This window comes from Orussus abietinus, unplaced genomic scaffold (genome assembly GCF_000612105.2).
Source record: "Orussus abietinus isolate OABI.00-Male unplaced genomic scaffold, Oabi_2.0 scaffold24, whole genome shotgun sequence".
Taxonomy (NCBI): Eukaryota; Metazoa; Arthropoda; class Insecta; order Hymenoptera; family Orussidae; genus Orussus; species Orussus abietinus.
Window position 1 is genome coordinate 1,319,594 of NW_019394437.1, and position 26,943 is coordinate 1,346,536.

Sequence of the window (26,943 nt, forward strand, 5' to 3'; positions counted from 1 at the left end):
AGGAAGATCCGGTTTAATTAATAGATTAAATATTTATCCAAGTAGAAAACATAACATGTAATCCTTTTTCAATACATATTTATATACACATACACGCTGGTGAAATAAAACGTTATCTCACACTTTATGTTCATCACATTCAAAGTAGTTTATAATATAGATCGATCATTCAAAGTATCAAAAGTTTGCTTCTTATAAGTTGGAATCTTCACAGAAGAATTTTACGTAATGCCTATCTTAAAGTTAACCTTTTACTTACATTTTTATCAATTTTATACTGTACATGGATCAGGAAAATGGAAGGTTGAAATAACGTTTATCGTAGTTACACAGCGTGCTGACTTAAATCTATGAAGCAAAAGAAATCCAAATCACTACAGAAGTTTAGGTTTCGACAATGCACTCAATGTGATCACATTTGACGTATGTGTTTTTCTCCTATGAATATAATAAATACTCTTTTTAAGAGTTGTATCATTTACTTTGTACGAAACTTTTGTTATCCTCTACTTGTTCTCTAAGATCCCTGAAGTTGTTCATCGTACCGATGCCATGATAAACGAATAATGCACCATACTTTTTTAACAATTTAGATTAGATACCTAGTTTAGATACTATTAGTTTAGATACCTTGGTATCCTTTATGCGCAACTCTGAATGAAATCATCCAAGAGGGATAGATTTTAAGGAGTAGCAAAAATAAAATGTGGCAATAGTCTTTTCTTACCCAAGCCTGCATCGCCGATTCTCATTTTTAACACTGCTATAACAATGCTGGCTCGGCCATTAACCTCTCGAGGATAAACACTTTTTCCTCACATCACCTCCATACTGTTTTGCGTGCTCTCTAGAAAACCTAACGTTGACGTAGGGGTATCTTGAGTCGTCTCCTCCATAGTTTGAGCCTCGATAGTTTCTTGTTGATTGCTTGCATTCGAACTTGTACCATCATCCCAGTTGATTTTAAATCTCGTCACTCTCGGTTTGTCACCCAAAATATTCCGTTGAACTTTATCGAACTGTGGTTGCGGAGGCGGGTTTTCTCTAAGTTCGGCATCCATGTATTCATTATTAATAAAGTATCCTACACGAACGAACTCGTGACCTCTATAGGAACAAGTCAGCAAAACTACCGTAACACCTAAAGCGTCGTTCACTGGTATGCGACTCACATCTGGGGGATCGGCCTGAAACATCGCATATTTTTATTATTTTTGCACGTTAAATTATAAAGTGAGTAACCTCTACAATTTTACATACTTGAAAAACAAACATATGCCTTCCTTCGGGTATTGGACCGACGTATATCGTATCGAGCACCTGATCGAATTCCTCCGATTCTGCACTGCCTACATATATCATCTTCCATTCCAAATCTGAAATAAAAAACCATTTAGTTAAACTACACTAGGCCAGTAAAAATTAAACCCGCGACAAAGTCAAGCGAACAACTCGAGCGAAAGACTCGAACGCGACGATTACCTTCTCTCAGCTCCTCGATACACTCAAAAGTGACTTCGAATTGAAATGGATTAAGAAACGGCGAGGGGTTATCCAGGACGGCGACATTCGTCAACTGTATTTTAGCCATCGCACGATTCGAAGAAACCGTAACACGCCGAGACGCGACTGACTGAAATTCAAAAATCTCCTTCTCCACAACCCGGTAAACGTTGACCGTTATTTCGCGAACGGAGGATCAAGAGATCGCGAGAAACGCGTCGATCCGGGGGTATGTGCAGAAAATCCGCGGGATAAACAATTCTCACTCGCGACCGGGAGGTTGATTTGGCGGCAAACGAACTGAAACTGGCGCTTCCGATCTCGGTGAAAATCCTCGCGCGTTGAACCAGGTTTTTCGGGAGCATCCTCAACGGAGTGGAGGTAAAATTTAATAGAAATAACCTCCAGAAGTTCCGCTTTGCAGCGTCACTACGCGGAATCTTACGTAACTACAGTCTAAAGTGTCCAATTCGATCCTTAGACGGACTATCTATGGTAGACATCCGACCATCCGGTTTTCCAAGATGGCGGCAACACGCATGCCGACTTCCTATTGGCTGCTCCTTGTCCCTCTCGCGGTCCCTTCTCCTATCGCACGCGCTCCTCTCTTCAGCCCCCACCTCGCCTGCTGTTCCATTACTGGCTTGTTCGCACTCCCACATATAAACGACACGTAACATCCGCCCTGCGCGGTCGCGCTGCGCATGCGGCCAGATCTCGTCGAGTATAAAAATTTCCCAGTAGAGAAAAGATTTGTAGTGGATAAGTCGAGAGACGTAAGTAAAGAGAAGCGGTCGCGAGAAAATGCGAGGCCCGTCGAAGTATGCGGACCGTGCCGCGATTACGTACCCAGGTATCGAGGACGTACGACCCACGGGAGACACGGAACTCGCCTAAGCTAAAGCATATAGGTGTCGCGATCCGACCGCCGAGATTGAGGTTAAAAAAAATCCCCTCGAAGAGGTGCCATGCTAGAATGCCACCGAAGGCACCTCCTAGTGGCGAGATTGCGACAGGCCCCGTGATTCGACTGAAGTTCGCTGCCCTCTTTCTCTTTTCCTTTCTCTCTCTCTCTCTCTCTTGGTCTCGCTTGGAGAGGGCGAGAGAGACGAGGAAGGAATCCGCTCGAGGTGCGCGCGAGTCAGCGTTCGTCGACCAGCTTCAGGTCGATGGGGCTTTAAAAGAGACCAGGAAGATGGCGTCGTAGAACGGCAGGGCGGACGTCGAGGTAGAGGTTAAGGAAAAAATGCCACCTCGAGGAGGTATCGTCCTTGCACCGTCGACGAGGAGGCTCTCTGATGAACGGGTCGTAACAGGTCTCGTAATTCAACTGATGTCCACCACTCTTCCTCCTCGTTTTCTCTGTCTCTCTACCCGCATCCGTCCGTCCGTCCGTGTTCGGTGTGCAGTTCACGTCGGTGGGGTTTTTAAAGAGGCGACAAAATGGCGGTCGCGTGACGGTGGCGCCAAGGCGGCGAGGCGCGGAGGCTGCGTGGCTGGAGGGGGAACGCGGTCCGTCGGGTGGGAACGGGAGGAGGTGGAGTTCGTTCTCTTCTGCGTCGGGGTGAGAGGGAGAAGGACGAACCGCGGCGCGGCACGGCACGGGAGAGAGAGCGAGAGACGGATCGTGGCGCCGCGAGGGAGAAGGCGTAAGAGACGACCCGACCGAGCGAGAGACGGACGGAAGAGAGAAAGAGAGAGAGAACACGGACCGTGGCGGTGATTCTTTTTCGAAAATTCTCCCGAGCTTGTCTCGCTTTCTTTCGGATCGCGCCAATGTTTTCGGACTCGCCGTAAGGTAGGCCCAGCCACGATTATTGCCACGTACCCTGGTGCGCGTTGGTGCGAGTGATCCTCGACGGAATTTCAGGAGTACGTCCCAACGGTGCATTGAGCCTCTCACTCGTCCCTCTGACGTTTCTTGGCCTCCTAAATGCCACCAACAGCTGTTTCCTACCATCGCCCGATTTCGAGGAGGTACCCTGGCGAGCGCGACTCGCGAGTGCCAACTCGCTCTTAACCCTTCCTTACTTGGGCCACCAGGACACCTGTGTCGCGGACTCGGCCGACTTGTCGGATCCTCGGAGAGCAGTGTCCTTTGTTCAACTAGGCGGTGACAGCTCCGAGTGGAGGATATCGCGAAGCGATCCGTTCGCGATACTTTATCGCCTTCCTCGTCCGTCGCGACCGTTTTCTCCATTAGTCCCTCTTCGTTGACTCTACGATACCTTTTTATGTGTTCCACTTATCTAAATCGTCGAAAATACGATGGCTCTGCTGGCATTCTTTGTATCGTGAGTAGCAGGGTCATCTGCAGCCGTGTTTTATTTGTTGGTGGCATCCGGAGTGATCGTTTCTTGGTGCCTTTATAGCGTCGGAATTAATTAGGAATATCGAGCACGAGTCGATGGCTCTTTTAATGGGAACCGAGGTTAACGGGTGTTTTGGCACCTTTTAAATAGTGTGGATCGATTATTCTATGCAGAAGAAAATACCTGTTGACCCTGGAGGTCTGTCGAGTTAATTTCGATACACCGAATTATATTTGTCAGTTGAAGCTATTGATTGGTGAAATAGTATGATTCGTCGAGTTGTGCTTGTTTATTTGATGGCATCAAAATTTCTGAGTGCCTGATTTATTAGTTTATTAGGTCAGAAGATGTGAAAAAAAATGTGACATTTGTTTACAGGTTGTGTGGGAAAACAATACGTGTATCGAAGTTGCAGGCTGGATTAGCTACGTGGTACAAATAAATTTATAGACGTCCTACGTGTAAGTACTTTATAAAAAAAATCAAATTGTGTATATAAAAATTAGTGTTTAGTACATATAAATACATTTGTGCACAGAAATCGTTGGCCGTCAATCGGATCCTGCTTCTACTTCCACAACTTATCGAAGAAGCGAGCGAACGGGAACAAGTATGTCCGTGCTGAATCAGAGTGGGGAAGATGCGGTGGAGTGTCCGCTGTGCATGGAACCTTTGGAAGTCGACGATTTGAACTTCTTTCCGTGTACCTGTGGATATCAGATATGCCGCTTCTGTTGGCACAGGATTCGAACCGACGAGAACGGCTTGTGTCCTGCATGCCGGAAGGCCTACTCCGAGAACCCCGCCGATTTCAAGCCCCTCACAAAGGAAGAGATTTCGAGGTAACGGAGCTCTTCGATGACTCTCCTCGTCATTAAATATAATTCGACGTTTCTTAATCGTTCTTTCTTTTCTTGTGAACTTTAAGGTTGAAAAATGAAAAGAAGTTAAAGGACCAGCAACGGAAGCAGCGGGTCACGGAAAACCGTAAACATTTAGCGAATGTGCGTGTAGTACAAAAAAATCTTGTTTTTGTAGTAGGACTACCCATGCGACTGGCGGACGCTGACGTAAGTGTATTTTTCAAGGTGTTCCTTGCATTGAGCCATTGCCAGTCTTTATCTCTTTACGTAAAAATCCTTAAACCAATAATCTTCCTTATGTATCGTGTCAGGTTCTCAAAAGGCATGAGTATTTCGGAAAATTCGGGAAGATCCACAAAGTTGTGATCAACCAGAGTACTTCCTATGCCGGATCTCAGGGTCCCAGCGCCTCAGCCTACGTTACTTACCAGGTTTGTTCTACCGTTATCTGCTATCGGGATCGGCGCGTTGCCTGGCCCGAATTATTTCTCAGGGTTTGGCTTTTTACGTATCCTCGTCCTGCATCGAACGTACCACTAGCGATACTTTAATATCTCGATTTTATTCGTCACGCCCACGTTCCTACATTTACTTACAGCGACAGGAGGACGCGTTACGCGCAATAGAGGCGGTGAATAATATCGTCGTGGACGGCAGGACGATAAAGACCTCGCTGGGCACGACGAAATATTGTTCGCACTTTATGCGTAATCAGGCGTGCCCTAAGCCAGACTGCATGTACCTGCACGACCACGGGGACAAGGAGGCCTCGTTTACTAAGGAGGAAATGCACCAGGGCAAACATCAGGAGTACGAGCGGAAACTCGTGCAATCGTTACATGCCCATGCGTCTTCCTTACAACGGTAACTACCACCTTAAGCAAGAACCTACTTAAAACGATTGCATTTAATAAATAGGGTACGAATTGTCGCAGAGAATGGATCGTAACCCATGAGACGCGGAAGTTAAATCTCGGTACAGCCAGTATGGACCAATTAATCCGAAATGGCACTATGAAAAATATACATTGCCTTTTTTTTCTCGCGCAGAAAGCCAACCCCTTCGCCACCCGTGACCGGTGGTGGAGTTCGGGAGAACGGGACGGCGAATACACAACCCAAAGAAGCCTGGCCCTCGTTACAGCCTGGTCAAACGAACAGTCAGTATCGCTCTCGTTCCACATCGTACGACACTTAATCTCTATCATGCACAGGTGGTATTTAATACTAATCGCACGGCCCGAACTCGTGCGACCTATGCTCCTGTGCAAGGTAGCTCGCTACTAAAGCGATTTAGACCAAGTAATCGGGGAAAACGAGTTCGTCGAGTATGTTAATAACGCCGTTCATTGTATATCTACCGTTGATTATTTTTTTTTCTGGGTGATTCGCAGGCACGGCGGCGAACTGCAAGGAGTCGTCGCCGCCGCCCGCGGCCCAGGTGGGCTCGGTGGGTCAGAACAACTCGGAGAACGGCGGCAACGCGGCCGTGCAGTCGAACCACGCGGCGGCGGGCCAGGGTCACCAACACAGCAACAACAACAAGGGCGAGAACGGGACGGGTCTCAGGAGAGGGAAAAGCAACAGCGAGAGCAAGGCGCAGGCGGCGCGGAACAAGCATAAAAACAGCCAGAACAAGGAGAAGCACGGTGGCACCAGGATGTCGTCGCGCTCCGAATCCAGTGCCATTCCGCTGGGCGGGAACAACCTCGCCGCGGTGCAGAACGGTGCTCAGGAGGACATCCGGAATTTCGGGCTGGCGGAGACGACCGTCTCCGGCGGCGAGGTCTCCCAGAAACCCGGCCTGAACTCTCGGTGTAAATCGGACTCGCAGCAGATACAGCAGCAAGCGCACCAACAGACTGCTGGCCAGGGCAAGGGGACCAGGACGACGGCCGGAGGGCACCACCAGGTGCAACACGAGCTCAAAGTCAACGGGGTTCTGCGCCACGAGAGGAGTCCCTCGGAGAGCGAGAGCGAGGCCCAGCGAGAGGGCAGCACTCCCGCCAGCACGATCTCGAGCTCCGAGGACTCGAACGCGAATCACAACGGGGAACGACTCGGCGAGTCGGTGGCCCTCGACGAGAACGGCAGCACCGCTGTACTAGGTGAGTTCCTCTTGCTCGTGTTTATGACCCTCTGCTTGTACTACTTGCTACTGAGGTGAGAAACGAGCCTGTCCCCCTAGACGTCGGGAACGGCCCTGTTCGCCGATCACGTTAGAGACCCGTCTTCACGGGATATACCGTACGTAGTGGAGGGTTAACTCGATATCCTCGCTGGTATCACCGTTTACGCGGTCGAACGGAATCCTCGCGAGGAGGTCTGCGCCCGGAGCATTTGGATGTAAGGGATAGAGGTTACAATTAAGAGAAAACTACCAGTGCCTCTGAAAATTGTATTTTTTGCGTCGCACGTACGTGTTAATATATACGAATATTTAATCGGTTAGGGCTCTCTCTCGTGGCGAGGTATCACGAGTGGGGCCTGCAAGGGTATACCACGTGCACGCGAGTGCGCTGCTCGGGCTGCACTGAGTATACGGAAGCGACATAATGCAAGGCAATTTTGATATATGTCGAAATAAAGAGAGTTCGTTGAGAAAACAAATACAGTCGTCCTCGTGTTTTATGTTTCTTGTGTATGCTTTCTCTTCATCCCGTTGCGTATCGTTGGAACGCTACCACGGCGGACTTGGGGCCGGTCGAGTCAGAGGGAACTCTTTGAGCAGTTAAACTCGTTAAACTCGGTATCGCCGTTGAAACTTTACGTACGAAGAAATGATCTCTAGCAGTGGTAGTAGATAATGGGAGTATCCGGCAAGTTTGAGCCTATGGAGATTTTGTAATTACAGAGAGTTTCTTCAGGTTCGGAAGCCCCGGTAAGATCCGGTAGGAGGACTGGCCGGGATCGGCAATTCGAGCTAAAGGTCGATGTTATACCGCTCTCGATGACGATGTCCGGACCAACCACGGGGTGCACGTAAAGGCCGAATTAAATGCACCTGGACGAGGGGTGATCCGTTTCGCGGACCGGAATTGCGGATCCCTGCAGACCTCCTAGTGGATCTAGGCCCAAGGGTTAACATCTCGGTAGAGACGGTGGAGAAGGCGTTTCCCGGTGTTTCGGGTCTCTCGTAGTCTAGAGGTCTCTGCGTGTCGTGCGTAGGTACGTCGCCGGCTAGCACGAATTCATCGCAGGGCGGCCGAAGCCAGCATCCACCTCCAGGGTTGTTGCATACCGCGAACGGCACCTCGACCGGATCCCAAATGCAACTGAACCATCGGTCCATCTTTCAGGCGGACAATAACAGTTTCTTCAGCTCGAACAGCTTCCAAAAGATCTCCGCCGTCGTCTCGATGCCTCCCAGCTCCCAAACAGGCATGTACCGAGGCACACTTAATCGCATTACCTAGTTGATCCCAATATACATAGAATTTACATGCATGCGGATAGAGGGTAGAAAGGAGGAGGAAGGGAAACGGCAGACTGCACCCTCGAACCTGGAACTCGACCTCTTTGTCTGGTAGAGTCGAACTTAATTCTGGTCCCAGAACGGGAGAGTCAGAGCTGACCCTGGTGATGGATGATTTCGAGGATGCGTTTCTTTGGATTTTCGCTGTCAGTGTAACGAGTCATTTTCTGTTATATATATTTTTTTTGTTGTCCTTGGGCGTACAGCTAACGTTAGCCTGGACTGGACGAGTACCAGCCTGGCTTCGATTCCCGATTCACCGCCTACGGTGCACTCCAGCGAGGACTGGCAAGCCGCCTTTGGATTCCAGCCCGAGTCTTCGAGGTCGAACCACGAGGTGCACAGGACGAGCCCGGCCAGCTCGCCGGGGATGCCCTTCAACGGCGAGGACTTCGTCAACGAGGAGGTCTACGCCAATTCCCGGTATACCACCCTTACCTCCGACAGCGCCGTCTCCTTCGTCTCGAGTTTACCGGCCAACTCGCCGGCCTCCAAGTTCATGGCGGACTTCCAGCAGAATTCCCTGCAGCAGAGGCTCGCCATGCAGGTGCGTAGAGGAGCGTCGGTCCCATCCCCTCGACCCTGAAGAGGCGGTATTTATCGAGGAAACGTTTTATTCTACAGGAATGCGTGTACAATGTATTAAAAGTGCAAAACCAAGAGAACTGCGAGTTCATCAAGCAGAACGGCCACGCGACGTTGGAGGAGATGCACAAGCACCACGAGGCCGAGTCCGAGGTCAAGGCCGACGACGACCTCGGCTTCGATCCCTTCCACGAAACGCAGAAGGCCCTCGCCGAGCTCATGGAGAACGAGATGCAACTCCAGCAGCAGAGAGTGTACCAGCAGCAACAGCAGCAACGGCAACAGCAGAGGGAACGGGAGGAGCGGAACAGAGTGCAACAGCCAGGACTCGGCGAGCTCGGCTCGCAGCACTTTCCCCAGGTATTGCAGGGTTCACCCCACAAAGAAAGAGCGATGTATGTCTCTGTCATCCGACCTGATCGGAAGGTGTTCTCTTGCCCGATTGGAAAGCGACTAAGGCGGAATGCTTTAGCTGCTTTTTTATTTTTTATTTTTTTTTATGGAGTTTCCTAGGTCTCCCGGTTTATGAATTATTTGACGCCCCAGAGGCCGCCTTCGCGGCGTCTTAGCTCGTCATCGAACTCCACGAGTTTCTTGATATCTCGTCCTGATCCGTGCCTTCGACGGGAATCTAAGATGCGACTGACCGGCTAACTTTCAGGTTGCTCATATAGCACAGCTGCAACAGCAGGCGCAACACTTGCAGAACTTGCAGGCTCTTCAGCAATCGCATTCCCTATTATCGCGTCTTCCGCAGAACTTGGTGGCGGCACCTAGTGGAACGCAGAGTCCGGCTCAGGGTTCCGTGACGGCAGCCAACCTCGGCCAACGCAGTCGTCTACCACCACCGGGATTCCCGGGCTCGGCGGCCAATCACATGAACTCTTTCGGACTCGGTATTCCGCGACCGGCACCCACGAATAGCGCTCTCTCGGGTTAGTATCCTCCACCCTGGTTACCCATCATCGTCATGGGAAGTCGCGGTTATACCTAACGATAATGGAGAACGTTTTATGCCTGCAGGTAGTAAAATATTGCCGTTCGTGAGTCACACGTCCGGAGTGCTGTTCACGGGGGCCCAGACGCCACAACAGACTCAGTATCTTCCAAACGGGAATCCGCTTCTCAATTCGCAAGGTAACGATGCCGATCATTTGAATGATTTGGCTTGGATTTACGACGGGGAATAGGATTTTAGACGATCCATCCGGTTTTTAACGCCACTTCCTACGCTCTTAAAGGTGTCGGCAAGTGCGCCGGCGATACCGTCTATAGCCTCAAGGATTGGTGCGAGCTTACCAACCAACATCAGCAACATCAACACCAGCAGCAGCAGTTCCATCACCAGTCGTTGCATCAGAAAGGCGGGTGGAACAACTTCGGGCCGATTGCCGATTGGACCTCGATCGATCCCGCGATAGTTAGTTCGTCGAGGCCACTTCAGTTCCAAGCCACCGGCACGTGGCAGCTCCCTCATGCCTATCCTGCGCACAGTGCGTCACACGGTTCACAGCAGGTAAACGATATTATCTCGGATAATTTACCTGTCGAGGTAGTTATTAACGAGGCCTATTTCAGGAACAAAACGTACCCGCTCAGCACTGGGCTATGCAGCCACCACCGGGCTTTTCTGCGCCAGCGTCTAGCGCGCAACTCGGTACTCAACCGCCGAATGTTACTGCACAGCCGCACACAAAACTCATCTCTGCGGGCTCGGAAATTGAGAGTGAGTACAATGGTTCCTCTACGCATGTTCAGAGTACGTTAATCGCTCAAGCTAAGATCAGCACGACTCTTTTCCTCGATCTTCACACGTTCTTGTACAGCTTCCCTTCCTTGCAGATGTATAAAGGACGGGAGGAGGGCCGACGAACATTAACTACGTACAAGCGCAAGCGGATAACCGCTAGAACGAGAAATAACCAGATAGAGAAGAGATCGACGAAGGACACTCGTATCGTTAGACGTCGACGTTACTTCCCTCAATCCCATGTTTGACTTAATCCGACTCGACGGCTCGTTCGTTTACGGAGGAATCGCGGAATACGGTGTTGACGTCTTGTAGCTTCTCTCCTGGCGCCACCAGACCTCCGATATGTTTGCCGGAGATTTTCGAGAGACACCGGTGGACCTTCGCGGCGACGTTGATCGCGATTACGCATCAAATATTAAACGTTACCTCTCATCACGGAGAAAAAGCCTAGCGTTCTGATTTTGCGATTCTTCGAGTCCCATGTTGAAACGTCATGTTAAGTGCAATACGTTCCGATTGCGCATACGCTCTAGTTTGGGTAAACCGCTCTCGGCGTCGATTAATCATCCGATATATTTGGAAATTTACTTTCTTGGGCATTCGTTGATGTATTTAAACTATTGTTAAACAGGGCCGAACGAGTCGTTGTATCTTACGTGCAATTGTTGCGATTCTTGAAATTATTGCAAGCGGTAATATTATCTCCTTAGCGCCGAGAGCGTAATCGCAATTTATGAAACGAACGTCTTCCTGTTGGGACTGCGATCGACGAGTGGACGAGGTGTATTAGCCTTCTTTTTTTTTTAAATTGAGAGTACGTCGATTTATCTTTACGAGAGACGAGATGAAGAAAGGCGTTCGGTTCTGCAGTCGGTATCTCTTTAATCAATGATATACCGGGATGGAAGATTCTGCCACGACCGCCCGAACTGCAGGTGGAGATCATCGAGAGGAAATGGAAGATTAAGCCGAAGTGTCCGCGCGAAGTGTACCTTGAAATTCTCATTCTTAATATTTAGTAAGAACAACTCTAAGTGACGCTGAGATTAAGTTTTCGTCTAAGGCAACCGTTGATAGCTGGAAGAAATGAAACTAGCCAAAAGTGGAAGAATTGGTGCGGACCGATCTGAAATAGCCAACTGCAGAAAATTGGTAGAAGAGGAAGGCAGCCGAAAGAGGATCCAAAGGATGACGGTCTGGTGAACGAAACTAACGAAGACATGCTGTACCAACGGGGACGAATAGTGAACTACTGAGATTGACCGAAGTCATGCTGTAAGCAACCAACTGAGATTTGTAAGGAAATTCTCTGAGAAACTGGTATTTGGAATGAAAAATGACGCGACGTAGGCTGGATAAGTGGCGGCCGATCAAGACCAGCTGGAAGCAAGGAAAAGTAGACAGGAACACGTGTTACTGGGAGAAGCCAAAATCGATATTGTTACACGGAACAGTATTGTGCAACCTACCGTTGCTGAAAGTATAAAGAAAATAAGAGGAGCTACGAGACGGACGATGCGTCTTCGAATCTGAATCTAGCGACGCGACGTTAAGTCGCGCCTTCCGCCCGGAACGAATTTCCGCCGGTGGAACGCAATCGAAGGAAGCAAGCGACAAATCATGGATCGTTATAAATAACCGTAGAGTAAGACCGCGACGGGGGCGACGTCGGCGGAGGTACGAGAAAGTAAACGGATTCGTTCTCGCGGCTCTCCGCGGCCAGCCTGGCGTTCCGCAATTTTCGCGATCGAGGCAAATGGAACCATAGAAGTCGAGCACGATTTCGCGCAAGAGTACGATTGAGATACGACGCGAGCACGATTATTATAAATTTAATTGATTTAAAAAGTAATCGAGAAATATACGTTAATGCGAGATACAACCTTATCGATCGATGCCAATACCCTGCATAAAATCTTAGGCTTAGTGGGCTCGTCATTGACTGCCAAATTATGAATGTGAAGATTCTTTCCAGATATACTGTCCTTGTCCACTTTAAATGAGAATTAGTGGCTATCCAAGGTTACAGTACGTACCGTAAGTACCCGTCAAGGCACTTTCATGATTTTTACTTTTTTAATATTAAAATACGACTTTATTATTAACCACATTTCTTATTTACAAAGTCAATTTCTTATTTGTACTAATACTGTTTTCGGTACACTCCAAGGGAGTTCGTAAGTCGTCCTTGACGATGACTAATTAAAAAACTGTTTGCTCATACGGTACAATTTTAGAAACAATAATCTTTTCAAAATTAAATAATGAAGTGTCATGAGAGTGAATGTACTTTACGTGGTAATTATCAATATTTAACAAAATTTTAACTGAGCGTTCTTAAAAATGTTTGGTCTATATCGTTACAAGGAGCGTGGAACAGGTGTGACACGTTAAATATAATGATCGACCGTTATCATCTTGGAGGAACTCAAAAGAAGGTATGGCAGAACAATTTATGGAGTGTGACATTGCGCATTCTGAGATAGCTTGTTCTAAATCTTTGAGAGTAACTGTCGCAGGAAAGGTCAGTTGACATAAGTTACAGACTATGTTCGTATGAATATTCGTTAGAACACCTTTCACGCACACCGGGCATCCAACTTTCCCCTCCAGATCTTCCGCAAATGAAGCCAACATTTTTTCCTCGCTATATATGAGACGTTCATATTCTTCTAGTATCCACAGTCCTGTTTTTTTTTTTCATGTACAAGTCAAACTCTTAAACGATCTAAATTTACATAATTAATTTTTATTGAGAATTACACTTACCCTCCTCAGCCATGATTTTATTTTCCAATTCTAGTTCCTCATCTGGGTTTAGCGGATAATCTGGTTCAGGAAAAAAATCTTCATTATCCACTAAATCGGATGTTGCCAAAACACTAAGTTCACTGCGAACTATCTCCAACAATGTCTCTTGTACATGCTCGGTAGAATTATCCAAATTCAACCTTCTCGAATTGAACAACTGGCTTCGCTTTTCTTTCATTCTCTGGCGGCATCTCTAATAAAATATTTATTCGGTATTAAAAAAAATCTATCCAGGTACTATTAGCTGAATCCTTGTTCTAAAAATAGGAAGCTCTAAGACGATCTACAGGAACGATATTGATACGACATTTTTATCTTCGTAAACCTGTAAAAAAAATTAAATAACAGAGGCTATTAGTTGATACAACCTCTCTGAGCACTTCTTGCAATTTAGGGGAGCCGTGTTTAATTTTCCTCGCTGCTTCTCGAGTTTTTACTTTGTTTGACGCTGATGGACTCAAAGTTATGTCAGCCATCACTAGTGCTGTTTAATAAATAAATATTTCTAATACAAAAGAGGTATACGTTGCAACTGGTGACGTCTCTCGCGCGCTTACATTTATAAGAGCTACATGAATTACCTGCGAAGATGAGTGTGAGAGCACGAATCAATATTAACGATCATGCTCCTCTAGTGCCCTCTGTTCAAAATTTGAACAGCTGATACATAATTCCTGTGGCGACATCTGACGAATGGCGGTAATAGTTTGCATTTTAAAATCGGTTAACGACAAAGATCGCAGTCGCACAAAAAGAAATTAAATACAAGTATTCAATAAATTCTACTACAATCAGATTGAATCATATATTCGTGCCAAATTTCACAGAAATTGGACAAAAGCAGTACAACTTATGCATGTTTAAAAACGATCGACAGTCGCTATTATACATCTGAGTTATAGTCACTAATTAGAGAACTAATGGAATTATGTTCACGAGGTACTTGATTTTTTACATCAAATTTCAACTCGACTGGTTTTGCGAAATCTTTGGAATTCCGTTAACGTGTACTCTCACTCGCTCATCCATGATTAAAGCAATGCATCACCTGGTTACGTACTCACATACACACGTTTTTAGCGAAGATAAATCTACAGCATACGCCCACGATACGTCTTACCGTGGCCGTGTCTAAAGAGTACTGTACTCAACACGTATAACGCTTTAATGTGCGTATCTATGACTACGTTCTTTGTATCACTTATAAAAGCGAAGTTTATGACATGACCGTTAATACATTGCGTAACGCCTAATTCATTTTTCGCGAGAGATGTTTCACTCCCATATTTTTTTTTTTTCTTGTTGCACATCGTTCGATGTTACAATTTCCTAGTTTTTAACATAACTGCCACGTAACGTGCATAACTGCTATTGGATCTGCTGCGAGAAATGCCCCGACACTTCTTCGATACTTCCAGATTAACGTAATAAGAAATGCTTACTTCAGCAATATGTGAGAAGCGCGAAGAAGATTTAACGGGCAAAGAACTATTTCTCTTTTGATTAGTGACTGTTTCCCACTTTTGACCTAGGTCTTTCCTTATGCGTATCGATTTTAATTCGAACGTTACTATTTTTTTAGTAAGTACTGTAAAATAATTAAAATGGTACCGATGCGTTGTGCGCGCTAAGTACACGCCGGTGGTAGCGTGCACGGATAAAACTTTAAGCCCAAACTCTTAACGTTGTGTCCCAACTTCCGGTGGAAAGTGCAGTACCATCTGGAGAGACTCTTAGACACGAAACGCGGTTCTCGTGGCCGTACAATAATGCCACGCGTTGGCACTTGAGCGTATCCCATGTATTAACCGTGTAATCGTTGTAACCAGCAAACAGCAATCGACCGCTCACGCTGAGGTCGACGGCATTTGCTCCGAAGATGATGCTCTCCTTTGCGTAGACAGCCACCTCCTTGTCGGCTCGAAGATCGAAGAGTCGGCAAGTCGCATCGTCTGATCCTGTGGCCACAGCATCGCCACTTGGATGAAAGCGAACCTGTGACACATAACCAAAAATATTGTAACAATCAAATATCGGGGAGATTTAATTATAAAATGCAGAACATTTTTTAATCTCACCGAATTGACATCGGATCGATGTCCCTCGAAGCTCTGTACACACTGACCGGTTCTCATGTCCCAGATAAGCACCATCTTGTCACAACCTCCGGATACAAAAGTGTTACCGGTCTCGCTAGGCGCTAAATCGATCGACATGACATCTGCCGAGTGGCCATGGAAATTTTGTAAGAGCTGTCCGCTGTCCACATCCCATAATGCGCAAGTACTGTCACCGCTACCCGTTAAGATCTGCTGATCGCTGTTAGGAAATGCGCAACAGGACATGTATGATGAATGCGTGCCCACAGTCTTCTTGCGAACTGTCACGTCGTCTTCTAAACTCAGGGGATAAACGGTCACTTTATTGTCCAAACCCCTGAAACCCCGAGAATAATGCTTTAAGTGGAGATTCTAAAACTAGCGATTATTTATTCAAAGTATGAATAAATATTCTACTTACCCACATGCGACGAGAGTACCACTAGGAGCATAGGTGCATGCCATCACCCAAGTACTTAACATCGCAACAGCATGCTCCTTGTTTGTTGTAAATGCATCCCATATAATCATCTTTCCATCCTAAAATATTTTCAATTACTTAAAATACTGTTTTCACATAAAAATAATAATTTCCACATAAAGCAAATATTGCATGGCTCACTTGTGACGATGAAACAATGTGACGTTTGTCCGGGGACCAATCGGAACAAAGAACCTTTGCTTGGTGGCCTTTTAAAATTCGTCGAGGTTTTATCATCATACAATTAATTGCTTCGAGTCTCTCGGATACACTCTCCACTATGGCGGAAATAAATAAACATGAATATTTTCGTCAAAGGACCGTGAGAAAATTTAAGAAAAAAATCAAGTATAGCTGAAACCAAAAGACCACTCCTTACATGTAACGTCATTTAATTTCTGTCTCTCGTCCTCAAGTCGTTGCCTGAGGTTCTCTGCCTCGTCGGTCAATCTTTTAATCTCCTCTGCCGTGGACTCCATTTTTAATCCTGTAGCGGTTTGCCTGTATACCGGACCTCTTACTGGGGAATGACTTTCATGATCTTTAGCAACATTAAAGAAACTTCTCGTAAAGGTATCAATGATCGATTGACTAGAAAATAGTGTTTAAAAATCTCGTGGTCGACTGTCCGAAGAATAACCTCGAGCATGACAGCAACCTGGGAATGTCATGAATTGTCAAGCATTCCTGGTTTTCTGCCAAAGTAGATCGACGCACATCGTTCACGATGCTTTTCCCCCGTTCACTCATTTGTTTTCACTCGTATTCAAGCCGATTTAGATTTGCTATCGTACGATATCATGCGTGAACGGCACTAATCAATACGTATCGATAATAATAAAGTTTGACGCCGGTGCAATGACGCCTGCGAGTTTCTCAGGGTTAACCTAAATTCCTGATTCTCACGATAACTCGTGCGAGTGCAATACCCGCGCGCAAGAAGCATCATTTTGGTTCAACTTTTCCTACATACAACTCAAGTGATCAAAGAAACGGCTTGGGGACAGAATAACGAGAACAGCCCGCGACCTCCGTCGCTCTGTTGGCCATTTTGACTGATTTTTTCCTTTTAACCACGGTCGATGAATTTATAGATCCGCAAAGAGCCATTAACTATGAAAGCATAGACTGCCAGTTCCTAAAATTATAAATGCTACCAAGATCTCAGCTCCATCGTCTACCAAAAATTACCTATCTACCATCCGGTTCCTATTTGCGTATATTTTCCAGGGAGTTTGACGCCAGTGCCATCCAGTGCTCGAAAAATCCCTCGTGTAATAATTAATAACATTTCGATCGAGGGACTTTCACTCAAGTAAACGAATGAATTTCCTTCCACCTTAGCTTAAATTTACACAAAACGAGGCAGCGAATAAGGGACCACTACTGCTTAGGAATCGCGGCGAGCGGTAGAGAGATTCGAATCTCGCGCGCTCCGTCTAGGGAGTCGCTCGTAGTCGGCAAGGCAGTTCTCGTGCCCGTCGACTCAGTCGCGAGACAGCTTCTCCGATTGGTCGCCAGAGGGACGCGATCGAGAAGGGGGGTCCGGGTCACGTGACCGAGCTGCGTTTTGAGCGCACTAACCAGGTACGGGGTAATTCGTTGTTTTTCTCGTGGTATTTCGCGCGCCTTGGCCGAGGAAGCCGAGACGCTCGGAATTCGGCGGTCACCGGCCTCACCGCGCCATAACTCGGACTCGCGAGCTGCGCCCGGAGAGCCCGTGAGTTAGCCCGTCGCTCGCCTCGCGAGTCGCGTTCCCGTGTCTCTCTCTTGGCCTCTGTCTTGCTCTCTCTCTCTTTCTCTCCGTCCTTCTTTCTCTCTCTCCGGCGGTGGCTTCGGACGGTCCTAAGCGAGAGGCGATGCTTGACAATCCGAGTTCGCCGCCCGTTCGCGCAAATGGCGTCTGCGAGTGCACCCACCTCCTGGCCGAGGCTCTGACCGCGCCCGGGAACCGCCAGGACGAGCCGACCGCCGCGTAACGCCGTCCGCCTGGCTGCTCGGCCGCGAGCGGCTGCCATCGAGAGGCCAACGGCCACGAGTGTGTCTTTTGTGCGCGCGAGCCAAGCGGCCCGATAGAACCGCGCGCCGAACCGGGCCCAAGAGTCCACGCGGGATCTCTCGGGAACCATCTTCCGAGACCGCGTCGCGTCGAAATCCTCCGCGAGTCCTTCGCTCTCGCACCTATCGACGCGGTTCGAGCGGCACGCCAGGTTCCTTATTTTCGAGAATTCGCACACGCAGGGCGGCCTCAGGGAGCCGGAGAGTCCGGGATACTCGCGGCCGCGTAGCACTCGGCGGGCCGGGCTAACCTCTTTGCCGTGGTGCTCATTTTCTCAAGGTCTGCTTTTTACTACTGCTTCCTTCGGAGGGGTTCCGAGGTACCTTAGCTTTAGGACACCTTAATACTTGTTAGGACTCGTTAGGGCCACCCTGTGATCTAGGAGCCCCGATGGCTCTTTTCCTGCTTCAGGTTTCGGAGAGACTAGGGATGGCGAGACGGCGTGGCACAGGTTGTCGTTAGGGCGGACGTAAGGAAGCGTGCATTGCTTCTTATTTGTGGGAAGTCTGTACTTATGCAATCGATGCTTAGGAACTTATATTGTCGATGGGTCGAGGGTTGTATGGAATATTGAGGGAGGCGGAGTTATTTTATTTGTTGTTCTTTAGTTCGGGTTAGCTTCAAATCGGAGTTCATTTGAAGGAAGAATAGCGTTCGGATCGTGATAATTGTCGGATACCTTTAGTTTCCTTTACGTGCATTATATTTTATTGCATTCCATCAATTTATCTATTTATGATTAACGTTGATAGGAAGTTTTTCTTTGTTTAGTTATATAATAATGATATAGCGTAAAATATTTGTGGATCATTTATCAAAATAGAAATGATTGTACGGATTATTGGAGTTGCTATTTTTCTTGTAATCTTCATGATTCTTGTCATGGTTTGTGGCACTATTTTGTTTGACTTAATTTCCCATCATTCTTGGAGTGAATTTAAAGATGTGGTTATAAACGATAGTTTCACACATAGTTTGATAACTACGGAGCAATATTAATTCTTTAGTCGAAAGATAGAAGTCAAATCAAAAGAGATGAAGAGTTTCTGAAAATTTACATTAAAAGTAAGTTAAAAATGAGCTCTTGGGATATAAAGAAATTAAGCCTCAAGGGATATAAGAGTTTCATTGTAATTTTGTTTTTTCCTGTCCCTTGTGAGCAGATCAGCTTTAAAATAAATATCTATTTTCTGTTTCAGATTGTAAATAGCGAGTGTATATAGTGTAATAGGTGAGCGTGATAGGAGAGGTGTTTTAGTTGGCAATGAGTTCGAGTAACAAATCGTCGGTGTCATCCGGCGGCAGAGGCACCAACAAGAGCAAGTCGTCACAGCAACATGGCAAGTCGGACCACCATCAGTCTAAATCGTCGGATTCAGGGAAACACGACAAAACACAGGTCAGTCGTTGGTTCACGTTTTTGCCATTCTTGTACCTTTGAGTTAACACTTTATTGACAACTGCGGCGTTGCAGCCGAAAACGGATCAGATGCGACACGCACAAATAATTGACACTCGAATGGGCGGAGGCGAGGATCCCGTCATGAAGGAACGCATCAAGCACATGATGGACGTGACACGCCGGACCGAAGACGAAGTCATCATGGCTCTGCATGACAGCGACTTCGACTTCGATCGTGCTGTCAACGACCTTCTGGAAGGGGTCTCGCCAGAGTGGGAAGTGATGAAGAAGAAGGCTCGTCAACCCAGTGGCTCGAAGCAGACCGCCGATCAGTCAGCTGGTCAGGATGACAGTGGGGACTACGAAGAAAGACGTCATCAGCGCGTCGGTGGGCCTCCTCGTATGCGTGGTCGTGCCAACCACGATAATCGTGGATGTGAGTCGACCTTGAAGTTTTTCTCAAAAAAAGGTGAGCCGATTCTCTGTTGGGCAAATATTTTAACATCGCGTACCCTGATCCAGGGCGCGGACGGGAGAACAAGGAGAATGAGAGAAACATGGAGGACAACGTGCGAGAAGGTGGCTACGGTGGGAATAGGCGAGGCAGAGGAGGTCCCGGAAAATCGGGTCGTGGAGGAAGAGGCGGTGGTCGAGGCCTCGGTCCGCGCACCTTTGCCAACCGCGGGGACATGGCCTCCGCGTCCTCGACTCATAGCTTTAATCGGCCCATCGACACGTGGACAGGCAGCGAGGAACAGCAGCAGAGCATTCAAGAGCCAAAAATGGGTAAGGTCATTAAAAAATTCGGTGTTATTCGTGGCCGTTAAAAAAAAAAAAAAAAAAATTTGTCCCGTGCCGATACTCACGCGGGTTTGCACGGCAGATGCCTGGAATAATATGGAACCTTCGGAAGAGTGGGACAACGAGGAGTACACGGGCTCATTGGCGGATACCAAAGTCTTTACACCAAGTACCATTGTAAACGAGCCATCAGCTACGGAAGAGCCAAAGTCCCAGGACCTACAGTCGGTTGTGCAATCGGTTCAGTCTTGCAGTTTATCGCCACTCCAACAGGAGGTAGCTAGGAAGCTTTAATTTCTATACTCTTTCATCTATTAATACTAGAAATACGAATAATTTTCGGGTACTTCCTGTGGCTAGGAATTACCTAAAATGTCGGAAGTACCGGTGATGCAGCAGTCGCCGCAACAACCTCCGACGCAGCAGCAGGCTCAGCAACAAGTGCAGCAGCAGCAACAGCAGCCCGTTCTGAGCATGCCGACGATTCAGCTCTCTCAACAGCCGAATGCCGTCAGCGGCGGAGTCCTGACTGCCGCTCAAACGCAATACCTGACGCAACTCACCCAGCAAACGAGCGAAAGTCTGAAGGGCCCCAGCCAGGCTGCATTTTCATCCCCGATGTCGAGCCAGGTACTTTGAAACACGAAAGTTCGTCCGAAGGAACTCCTCCTTTTTTATTCAACTATCAAATTTTATATTAATAGTTTTTCCTACTCTCTGTCACTTGTATTTTAAATCCGACGAATTGTCAGCCTCAGAGGCAACCGAAGCAACGGCCCAGGGTACCACCTCCCTCGAAGATCCCCTCAAGCGCCGTGGAGATGCCCGGCGACGCCGTCAACAGCGGAATCGGGTTCCTGGACGTACAATTCGGCGCCCTGGAGTTCGGGAGCGACTCGGCCTCCCTGGACGGCTCGGCCACGGAAAAGTACAACTCGGCGAACTCGTCGATGACGGGTATCGACGTCTCCTCGACGGTAAACGCCACGAGCGCCGGGACCACGTCGAATTCCCTGGACATCGAGTCGTCGAAGACGTCGAGCAGTCAGTACAACGCCACCAGCCAAATGGTAAACACTCGTCAACTATTGACCGCTTAACCGTATACATGCGGGGAAAAAAAGAAGAAAATAACGTGATTTTGTTTCCAGTTGTCCAACAGCGACAGCTTGCCCGTGTCCAGCGAGCACTCGTTGAACTCGCAGGGCGGCTTCGCGGGTCGCACCGGCACGGCGGGTCAGACCCTGGACATCAAGCAGGACTTCGGCTCCCAGGTCTCGCCCGGGAACGCCCCGAGCTATGCCGCCGGGTCCACCTATCAGTCGCAGAAGAGCTCCTACCAGCAGCCCTCGGCCGCGACGCCGAGCAGCTACAATCCTTACTCGAGCGTCACGCAGTCCGCGCAGTCCTTCCCTACGGCGACGGGCGGGAACGCGAACAGCTACTCGGCGACCACCGCCGTATCTCAGGCAGGTTACAACACCTCGTCCTCGTACCCGCAGTCCAACGCTTCCACCTTCAGCCAAGCTTCCCCGTCCGCGTCCGCGTCCTCCGGATATAATCAGACCACCACGGCCAACCAGGTAAACTAGGCACCGACTAATCTCACGTCGCACGTGCCAACCCCAAACGTCACTTCTGAAAGCTTAAGAGCCAGCGTATAGGTTCAGAGTCGTTATCGAATGTCTATTATCATTAAAAAGAAATTTTTGCGAACCCGAGTCTGGGAAGAGGTCCGACCTTGTCACATGGAGCTCTTCCGTTCCAGGCGTACCAGTCGGCGAGCGGATACGCGCCTACCACCACGTCGCAATACCAGGCACCCTCGGCGGCGACGAACACCACCTCGAATGCCAGCTCCGGGTACCAGTCAACGGGGTATCAAGGTTCCTCGTCTTTCCAGACGACTCCCCAGGCCTACCAACCGTCCGTCACCACCTTCACCTCCCCGATGACGCAGACGACCGGCGCTTATCAGAGCACGGCTCAATCCGTAAGGAGGAATCGTTTGGATTACCTCTCGGAGATGGCTTTCAACGATGTCACATCTTTCACGTTAAATTTGCAGGTTTATGCGAGCACCTACGGGAGCTACGGCAACCAACCTCAGAGCGGCTCCCACAATCATAAGCTGAACAGCAGCTCAGGCAAGGACTCCCAGTACGAGAGCAGCACGACGACGAGCAGCGGATCCCTGGCGACGACGACCGCCCCCGCGTTGGGCCTCTCCTCGACGACCGTAAACAGCTCTCAGACCAAAGTTACGAGTTCCAATGGTAATTGCTTCCGCTGTCCTTACTTTCGTTCTTGGCATCGTTAAACCGCTCACGAGTATCCACTCGAGGGCGGGGATCATAGGATATCCGAGCCGAGATTTCTTTCTGTAAAGTAATACCTTCCCCGTTTCGTGTTTACGTAACTTGACCTAATCTCGAGTCCGGAGTACTGTAATGTCTATATCGACCGATGTTGCGAAACAGCAGTGCCGAAGAGCACCTCCAGCGGCGTGGTGAGCGGCACCAGCGGAGGCACCGGCAGCATGACCGGAGGTGCGGCCGGTAGCATGACTCCCATGCTCAGCCACCAGTACATCATGGGCCAGGGTGTTCCCTATGCCTTCCAGCAGCCGATGTACAGCTACGAGGACCTCCAGATCATGCAGCAGAGAATACCGCACATGGTCAGTCTGCCTGGATCTATGGTCGCACTTTAAATTTCTCTCCAGCACGTGGTCGGCTCAAGTAGTAGGAAGTTTGGATGAATGGAGGCCGGGTCACGCTCGTGGTGCACTTACTTTAACGGACCTTGCCATCTTCACGGTTAGAGTAACCGCACTCTGGCTGGTTGAAGTCAAATCAATCGGCCGTACTCGACTGCTGACTTTTTTCGACGTCGAGGGGATGCAATGGTACCCCGTAAATTGGAGACTCGCGGTGACTTCTCGGTCGAGGAAAAGAGTGGGTTGCTCTAAGCCAGAGATGGGGAAACTGTACCCGGGTGTCTTGTTACCGTGTCGACGTTGATGACGTTCTCGCGGGTGGGTCGATTTTAAGAATTGAGCCGGTTTGAACTTCACTCGAGCTCATGCGACTGTTTCCCCATCGCTGTCCGCTGCCATGACGTACACGATCTCTCACGTATTTATAGATTTATTTGGAAGAATGCTGACACGATTATACTCTCTCTCTTTCTACTTGGTGCTTGGTAGCTGCTCGATCCGGTATTTTTGTCCTCCTCGTTCGGTATCCTGTTCGAAGTCTTGTTTACGGTGTAGCACCGTGGCCCTCGTTTGTTTGGTCTCTGTCACGACGCCTCCTGTAAGCGCACACGTTTTTTCCCGTAGAGTTCTCATCGGGGACTCACTCGGAACTCTAGACTATGTTGGAAGTAGATCACGAAGGGAACGATCACGTCTACGATCAATGAATAGGCCTCGAGGTAACTCGAAACTACGCGAGGGTTGACACTTCTCGAACGCCGACCGGTTGATCGTAGACTCGAATGACGTAGCTTGGTCTTCCACTTCTCCTCCTTTGGTTCTTCATTTTGTCCCGAAGGGCGGACCTCGTGTTGAATCGGGACTCTCCTACGAATTTAAGGCGTCTCTCGGGTAAAGGTATCCCTTTTCAACATCGGTCCGGCCCTCCGTTATGTCTTACGTTCGATGCACAGGGTGCCGCACGGTAGTCCGATTGACCGGCGTCTCCGTGAATGTCCATCTCGAAGAGAGTTCCTGAAAACCGAGTCGGCTAATTGTACCGTTTACAACAATTTCACCATTACCCGCGAGCCCGGGGATGGATTGGAAACGCCGTACGATCGAGCTACCGCATCTTTGTCCGGCAGTTTAAATACCGGCCACCTCCGTTTCAACCTTGTACATGTATGAATTACGATCTCGTGGAGGTGGCCGGTCTTCGAACGGGGCGACTCGCTTGGAAGTGTACGGAAATAGAACATCTTGTACCCTCTAAGCAGAAGAGCTGTGTCTCGCCCGACGAAGCGAGCGGTCAGGGAGCGAAAGTTCCCCAGCGGGAGTTGCGTCGAGGTCAATTCGCGATCTCGTCGTTTACGGGGTTCCATGTATTATTTTATTTAATTTTCAATGATCATCTACATCGGCTGGAACCTCTCGCTCGCCCTGGTCGCTCGCCCTGGTCCGGTGCGCGTAGAAAATTAGACGATTAGCTAGCCTCCTCGTATCTGGAGTACACAGTGTATGCATGTAGTTTTGTGTTTGGCCTCCCTGACTAACCTGCAGCCAACTACTGGTTACTATGACGCGGCTCTGGGCTATCAGACGACGGGGCCAGCAACCAGTCTCGGAGGCGGTCGAGGAGACGCCTTGACCGGTGTACAGGGTGTTCAGGGAGTACAGGGTGTACAGGGAGCCTATACCAGTATTAGCGACGCCAGGTTCGCCAGGAACGACAGCAACGCCTCGCCGGTCCCCTCGACGATGTCGCAGCAGGTGAGGACGCCGAGAAGCGTCGGCAGAAGTTCGTAGAAAGTTAGATCGTCGCGGGACACGGGGAGAGAAATTTAACGAAACCGGGCTCGACCTTTCAGACGGCGACGCAGCATCAGCAGCCGATGATGAACCCGACGCTGCCCCCGGGATACGCGTACTTTGCCTACGGGGGAGGCCTCATGCCGGGTAGCTTCCAGTACGGGACGCCGGCGATCTATCCCGTAAGTGACGAGGGTTGATCCTCCTTATCGCAATCCGGGAGGTCTCCTAGGGGTTCGAGATATCTTCAAGTGGTCTCGTTGCAGCAGATCGCGACCGCCGGCAACGCCGGGACGAACAGCGGGGCGTACAGCGCGAAGCCCGGGAACTACGGGTCCGGGTACGGGGGCGGCGCCAGCTACGACACCCTGGCGAGCGCCGGGCCCCAGGCGGAGTACAAGGGCGCCGGCAGCGGCTACACCGGCACGCAGGCCGGCAAGACCGGGACCTCCGCCACAGGGAACACCAACTCCGCCGGGTCGTCGGGCGCCGACATAAGCGCGACCATGTACGCCAAGAGCCACGTGGCCCTCGGCAAGGTTAACGTGAGTACGCGTTAACGGTGATCGAGGAGGCGGCACCCCGGATTCCCTTCACCGTCGTTATTCCCGTTGCAGTCGTACGACAAGCAGACCTTCCACTCGGCGACTCCGCCGCCCTTCGGGCTGACCGGGAGCCAGAGCGCGGGCCTGCCGGGCGGCTACGGGACGCCGCACCTCTTCATCCCGACGATGCCGCACCAGCTGCACCAGCCGCTGCATCAGGACGGCGGCAGCACCACGGGCCAGAGGTCCAACGCGAGCTCCCAGAACAAGGCCCAGGCCAAGCCGGGCTACAGCCCCAGCTACTGGACCGGCGGCAACTAAGGGCCGGGGCCGCCCTTTCGACCAGGAGGACACGGCGTCGGGAGTACACGGACCTAGCCGACGACCACCCGGAGGGCAGAGGACGCGCGCGCGATGAGCGCGCCGCAGCGAGACCGGGAGGCGACCGAGGTGGTGCCCCCTTGATCTTACACACACATACACGCGCCGCGGACCTGTACGGCCAGCCTGGACCAAGGACGACTTTGGTACACGGCCCCGGGGAGGTGTTTTCGACGGATGGAGGCCGAATCGGCGATTTCTCTGTCTCTATCTATCTATGTACTCCCCTCTCTCTCTTTCGTTCAAGTTGACTCGCTCCGTCTCCCCCTTCTCTCTCTCTCTCTCTCTCTCTCTCTCTCTTGTTCTCCGATTCTCTCTCTGACTCTTGTTTCCTAGCGTCAGCGGGTGCACCCGCGAGACCTAGTAACTACCCCCTCAGCGCGCGAGGTCGCTGCGGCGGGACTCTCATCCTCCTCGCCCTGGAGGTGACACCGGTGGCGACCCTGGTCGCGGACCCTCCCGCACGGCGAGAGTTTATAAATTTACATACATCCATATACATATATAAATATATATATATACATATACATATATATACATATATGTATATGTATATGTATGTATATGTATATGTATGTATATATACATATACATACATATACATATATACANCACGGCGAGAGTTTATAAATTTACATACATCCATATACATATATAAATATATATATATACATATACATACATATACATATATACATACACTCACGCAGGTTCAATGTACTTTACTTACGCCCTCGTCCGAGCGGCGAGCCGATCGTAACGAGCGACTATGTAACGTGTAAGATATAATCGACGTACTCTCGAGGCGAGGCGAGACGACTAATCGTGTCTTAAGCGACTAGTACCCGCTGGTTTTTTTACAATGATAGCTGTGCCAGATCCTAGATCGGACACCTCGCACCTCGCGATCCCCCAGCGGCGTGCATGGTTTTGTAAAGAGAAAATGGAAGCGAGAGGGTGGAGGAGAGTCTGGCTCTTCCTCGTGGATGCTCGGCTTTGAAATATCCGCCCGGGGGTGGCGGCACTCGTGCTCGGTTTCGAACTCTCGACGGATCGTCGGTTACGGGGAGGTAGTTAGTAGATTTTATCGGGACTCTTGTCGGGGGCCTTGTATTATCGGACGCGTCCAAATCTAGGGATCCGCGAGGAGGGATCTAATTTTAAACTGTGTCGGTTCTCCGTTTCTTGGACTCTGCGTTTGTGAACGTGGAGGCACTCCCAGAGGACCTCGGCGGGGCTTTGGATTTTGGATGGGTGTACTCGGGGACGTTTCGATGATTCTTTTTTTTTTTTTGCTGACTGATAGATTGAGTAGAAATTTGGAGAACGGTTGGAATTGATTCTTCTGGAATTCTGGGAGTTG

The 26,943-nt window shown here is 49.3% G+C and overlaps 5 protein-coding genes across 19 annotated transcripts; 2 read left to right on the forward strand and 3 right to left on the reverse strand.

Annotated features, from left to right (window-relative positions):
* Window positions 1-32: 32 nt before the first annotated feature.
* On the reverse strand, window positions 33-2,025 carry LOC105701782 (histone chaperone asf1). Its single transcript, XM_012428848.2, has 3 exons — window positions 1,483-2,025; window positions 1,261-1,376; window positions 33-1,187 (listed from the first exon to the last, which is right to left on the reverse strand). The coding sequence occupies exons 1-3, from the start codon at window positions 1,589-1,591 to the stop codon at window positions 816-818; spliced, it is 597 nt and encodes a 198-aa protein (XP_012284271.1). The 5' UTR covers window positions 1,592-2,025; the 3' UTR covers window positions 33-815.
* Window positions 2,026-2,155: 130 nt separating this feature from the next.
* On the forward strand, window positions 2,156-12,366 carry LOC105701780. 7 transcript variants are annotated; one of them, XM_012428840.2, is made up of 17 exons: window positions 3,170-3,301; window positions 3,374-3,480; window positions 4,194-4,276; window positions 4,354-4,657; window positions 4,744-4,885; window positions 4,990-5,109; window positions 5,277-5,542; window positions 5,729-5,838; window positions 6,073-6,786; window positions 7,847-8,059; window positions 8,360-8,700; window positions 8,778-9,098; window positions 9,400-9,673; window positions 9,762-9,875; window positions 9,980-10,254; window positions 10,317-10,464; window positions 10,581-12,365. In XM_012428840.2, exons 4-17 carry the CDS (start codon window positions 4,428-4,430, stop codon window positions 10,586-10,588), a joined length of 3,276 nt encoding a protein of 1,091 aa, XP_012284263.1. In that variant the 5' UTR covers window positions 3,170-3,301; window positions 3,374-3,480; window positions 4,194-4,276; window positions 4,354-4,427; the 3' UTR covers window positions 10,589-12,365. The 7 variants fall into 7 exon arrangements, with proteins under 7 accessions (XP_012284264.1, XP_012284267.1, XP_012284268.1 ...); XM_012428841.2 differs by lacking the exons at window positions 3,170-3,301; window positions 3,374-3,480 and adding an exon at window positions 2,156-2,279; XM_012428844.2 differs by lacking the exons at window positions 3,170-3,301; window positions 3,374-3,480 and adding an exon at window positions 2,365-2,819.
* A 209-nt stretch (window positions 12,367-12,575) lies between these two features.
* LOC105701638 lies at window positions 12,576-13,843 on the reverse strand. The gene is made up of 3 exons (XM_012428542.2): window positions 13,671-13,843; window positions 13,261-13,495; window positions 12,576-13,178 (listed from the first exon to the last, which is right to left on the reverse strand). The coding sequence occupies exons 1-3, from the start codon at window positions 13,776-13,778 to the stop codon at window positions 12,844-12,846; spliced, it is 678 nt and encodes a 225-aa protein (XP_012283965.1). The 5' UTR covers window positions 13,779-13,843; the 3' UTR covers window positions 12,576-12,843.
* Window positions 13,844-14,093: 250 nt separating this feature from the next.
* LOC105701887 (guanine nucleotide-binding protein subunit beta-5) lies at window positions 14,094-16,915 on the reverse strand. The gene is made up of 5 exons (XM_012429026.2): window positions 16,262-16,915; window positions 16,024-16,160; window positions 15,823-15,941; window positions 15,381-15,738; window positions 14,094-15,297 (listed from the first exon to the last, which is right to left on the reverse strand). The coding sequence occupies exons 1-5, from the start codon at window positions 16,359-16,361 to the stop codon at window positions 14,968-14,970; spliced, it is 1,044 nt and encodes a 347-aa protein (XP_012284449.1). The 5' UTR covers window positions 16,362-16,915; the 3' UTR covers window positions 14,094-14,967.
* Window positions 16,916-17,407: 492 nt separating this feature from the next.
* Window positions 17,408-26,118, forward strand: LOC105701809 (protein lingerer). 9 transcript variants are annotated; one of them, XM_012428887.1, is made up of 15 exons: window positions 17,408-17,469; window positions 19,141-19,340; window positions 19,416-19,779; window positions 19,866-20,129; window positions 20,227-20,420; window positions 20,505-20,774; window positions 20,897-21,214; window positions 21,296-21,727; window positions 21,913-22,137; window positions 22,213-22,420; window positions 22,625-22,824; window positions 24,406-24,615; window positions 24,714-24,836; window positions 24,924-25,199; window positions 25,272-26,118. In XM_012428887.1, exons 2-15 carry the CDS (start codon window positions 19,206-19,208, stop codon window positions 25,518-25,520), a joined length of 3,468 nt encoding a protein of 1,155 aa, XP_012284310.1. In that variant the 5' UTR covers window positions 17,408-17,469; window positions 19,141-19,205; the 3' UTR covers window positions 25,521-26,118. The 9 variants fall into 9 exon arrangements, with proteins under 9 accessions (XP_012284310.1, XP_012284317.1, XP_023288084.1 ...); XM_012428894.1 differs by having other exon boundaries at window positions 24,445-24,615; XM_023432316.1 differs by having other exon boundaries at window positions 22,628-22,824.
* Window positions 26,119-26,943: the final 825 nt, after the last annotated feature.

Excerpts from the sequence above, each read along its gene's own strand:
- LOC105701782 (XM_012428848.2), bottom strand. The coding sequence starts at position 1,591 with ATGGCTAAAATACAGTTGACGAATGTCGCCGTCCTGGATAACCCCTCG. Across the intron at positions 1,377-1,482 it reads TATCGAGGAGCTGAGAGAAG|ATTTGGAATGGAAGATGATA; the intron begins GTAATCGTCGCG and ends TTTTTATTTCAG. Across the intron at positions 1,188-1,260 it reads GGCATATGTTTGTTTTTCAA|GCCGATCCCCCAGATGTGAG; the intron begins GTATGTAAAATT and ends GCGATGTTTCAG.
- LOC105701780 (XM_012428841.2), top strand. The coding sequence starts at position 4,428 with ATGTCCGTGCTGAATCAGAGTGGGGAAGATGCGGTGGAGTGTCCGCTG. Across the intron at positions 5,110-5,276 it reads CAGCCTACGTTACTTACCAG|CGACAGGAGGACGCGTTACG; the intron begins GTTTGTTCTACC and ends ATTTACTTACAG. Across the intron at positions 9,099-9,399 it reads GCTCGCAGCACTTTCCCCAG|GTTGCTCATATAGCACAGCT; the intron begins GTATTGCAGGGT and ends GCTAACTTTCAG.
- LOC105701638 (XM_012428542.2), bottom strand. The coding sequence starts at position 13,778 with ATGGCTGACATAACTTTGAGTCCATCAGCGTCAAACAAAGTAAAAACT. Across the intron at positions 13,496-13,670 it reads TGCAAGAAGTGCTCAGAGAG|AGATGCCGCCAGAGAATGAA; the intron begins GTTGTATCAACT and ends ATATTTTATTAG. Across the intron at positions 13,179-13,260 it reads TAAAATCATGGCTGAGGAGG|GACTGTGGATACTAGAAGAA; the intron begins GTAAGTGTAATT and ends AAAAAAAAACAG.
- LOC105701887 (XM_012429026.2), bottom strand. The coding sequence starts at position 16,361 with ATGGAGTCCACGGCAGAGGAGATTAAAAGATTGACCGACGAGGCAGAG. Across the intron at positions 15,942-16,023 it reads ACATTGTTTCATCGTCACAA|GATGGAAAGATGATTATATG; the intron begins GTGAGCCATGCA and ends AAAATATTTTAG. Across the intron at positions 15,739-15,822 it reads GGTACTCTCGTCGCATGTGG|GGGTTTGGACAATAAAGTGA; the intron begins GTAAGTAGAATA and ends TCGGGGTTTCAG.
- LOC105701809 (XM_012428887.1), top strand. The coding sequence starts at position 19,206 with ATGAGTTCGAGTAACAAATCGTCGGTGTCATCCGGCGGCAGAGGCACC. Across the intron at positions 20,421-20,504 it reads TATCGCCACTCCAACAGGAG|GAATTACCTAAAATGTCGGA; the intron begins GTAGCTAGGAAG and ends TCCTGTGGCTAG. Across the intron at positions 21,215-21,295 it reads ACAACGCCACCAGCCAAATG|TTGTCCAACAGCGACAGCTT; the intron begins GTAAACACTCGT and ends TTTTGTTTCCAG.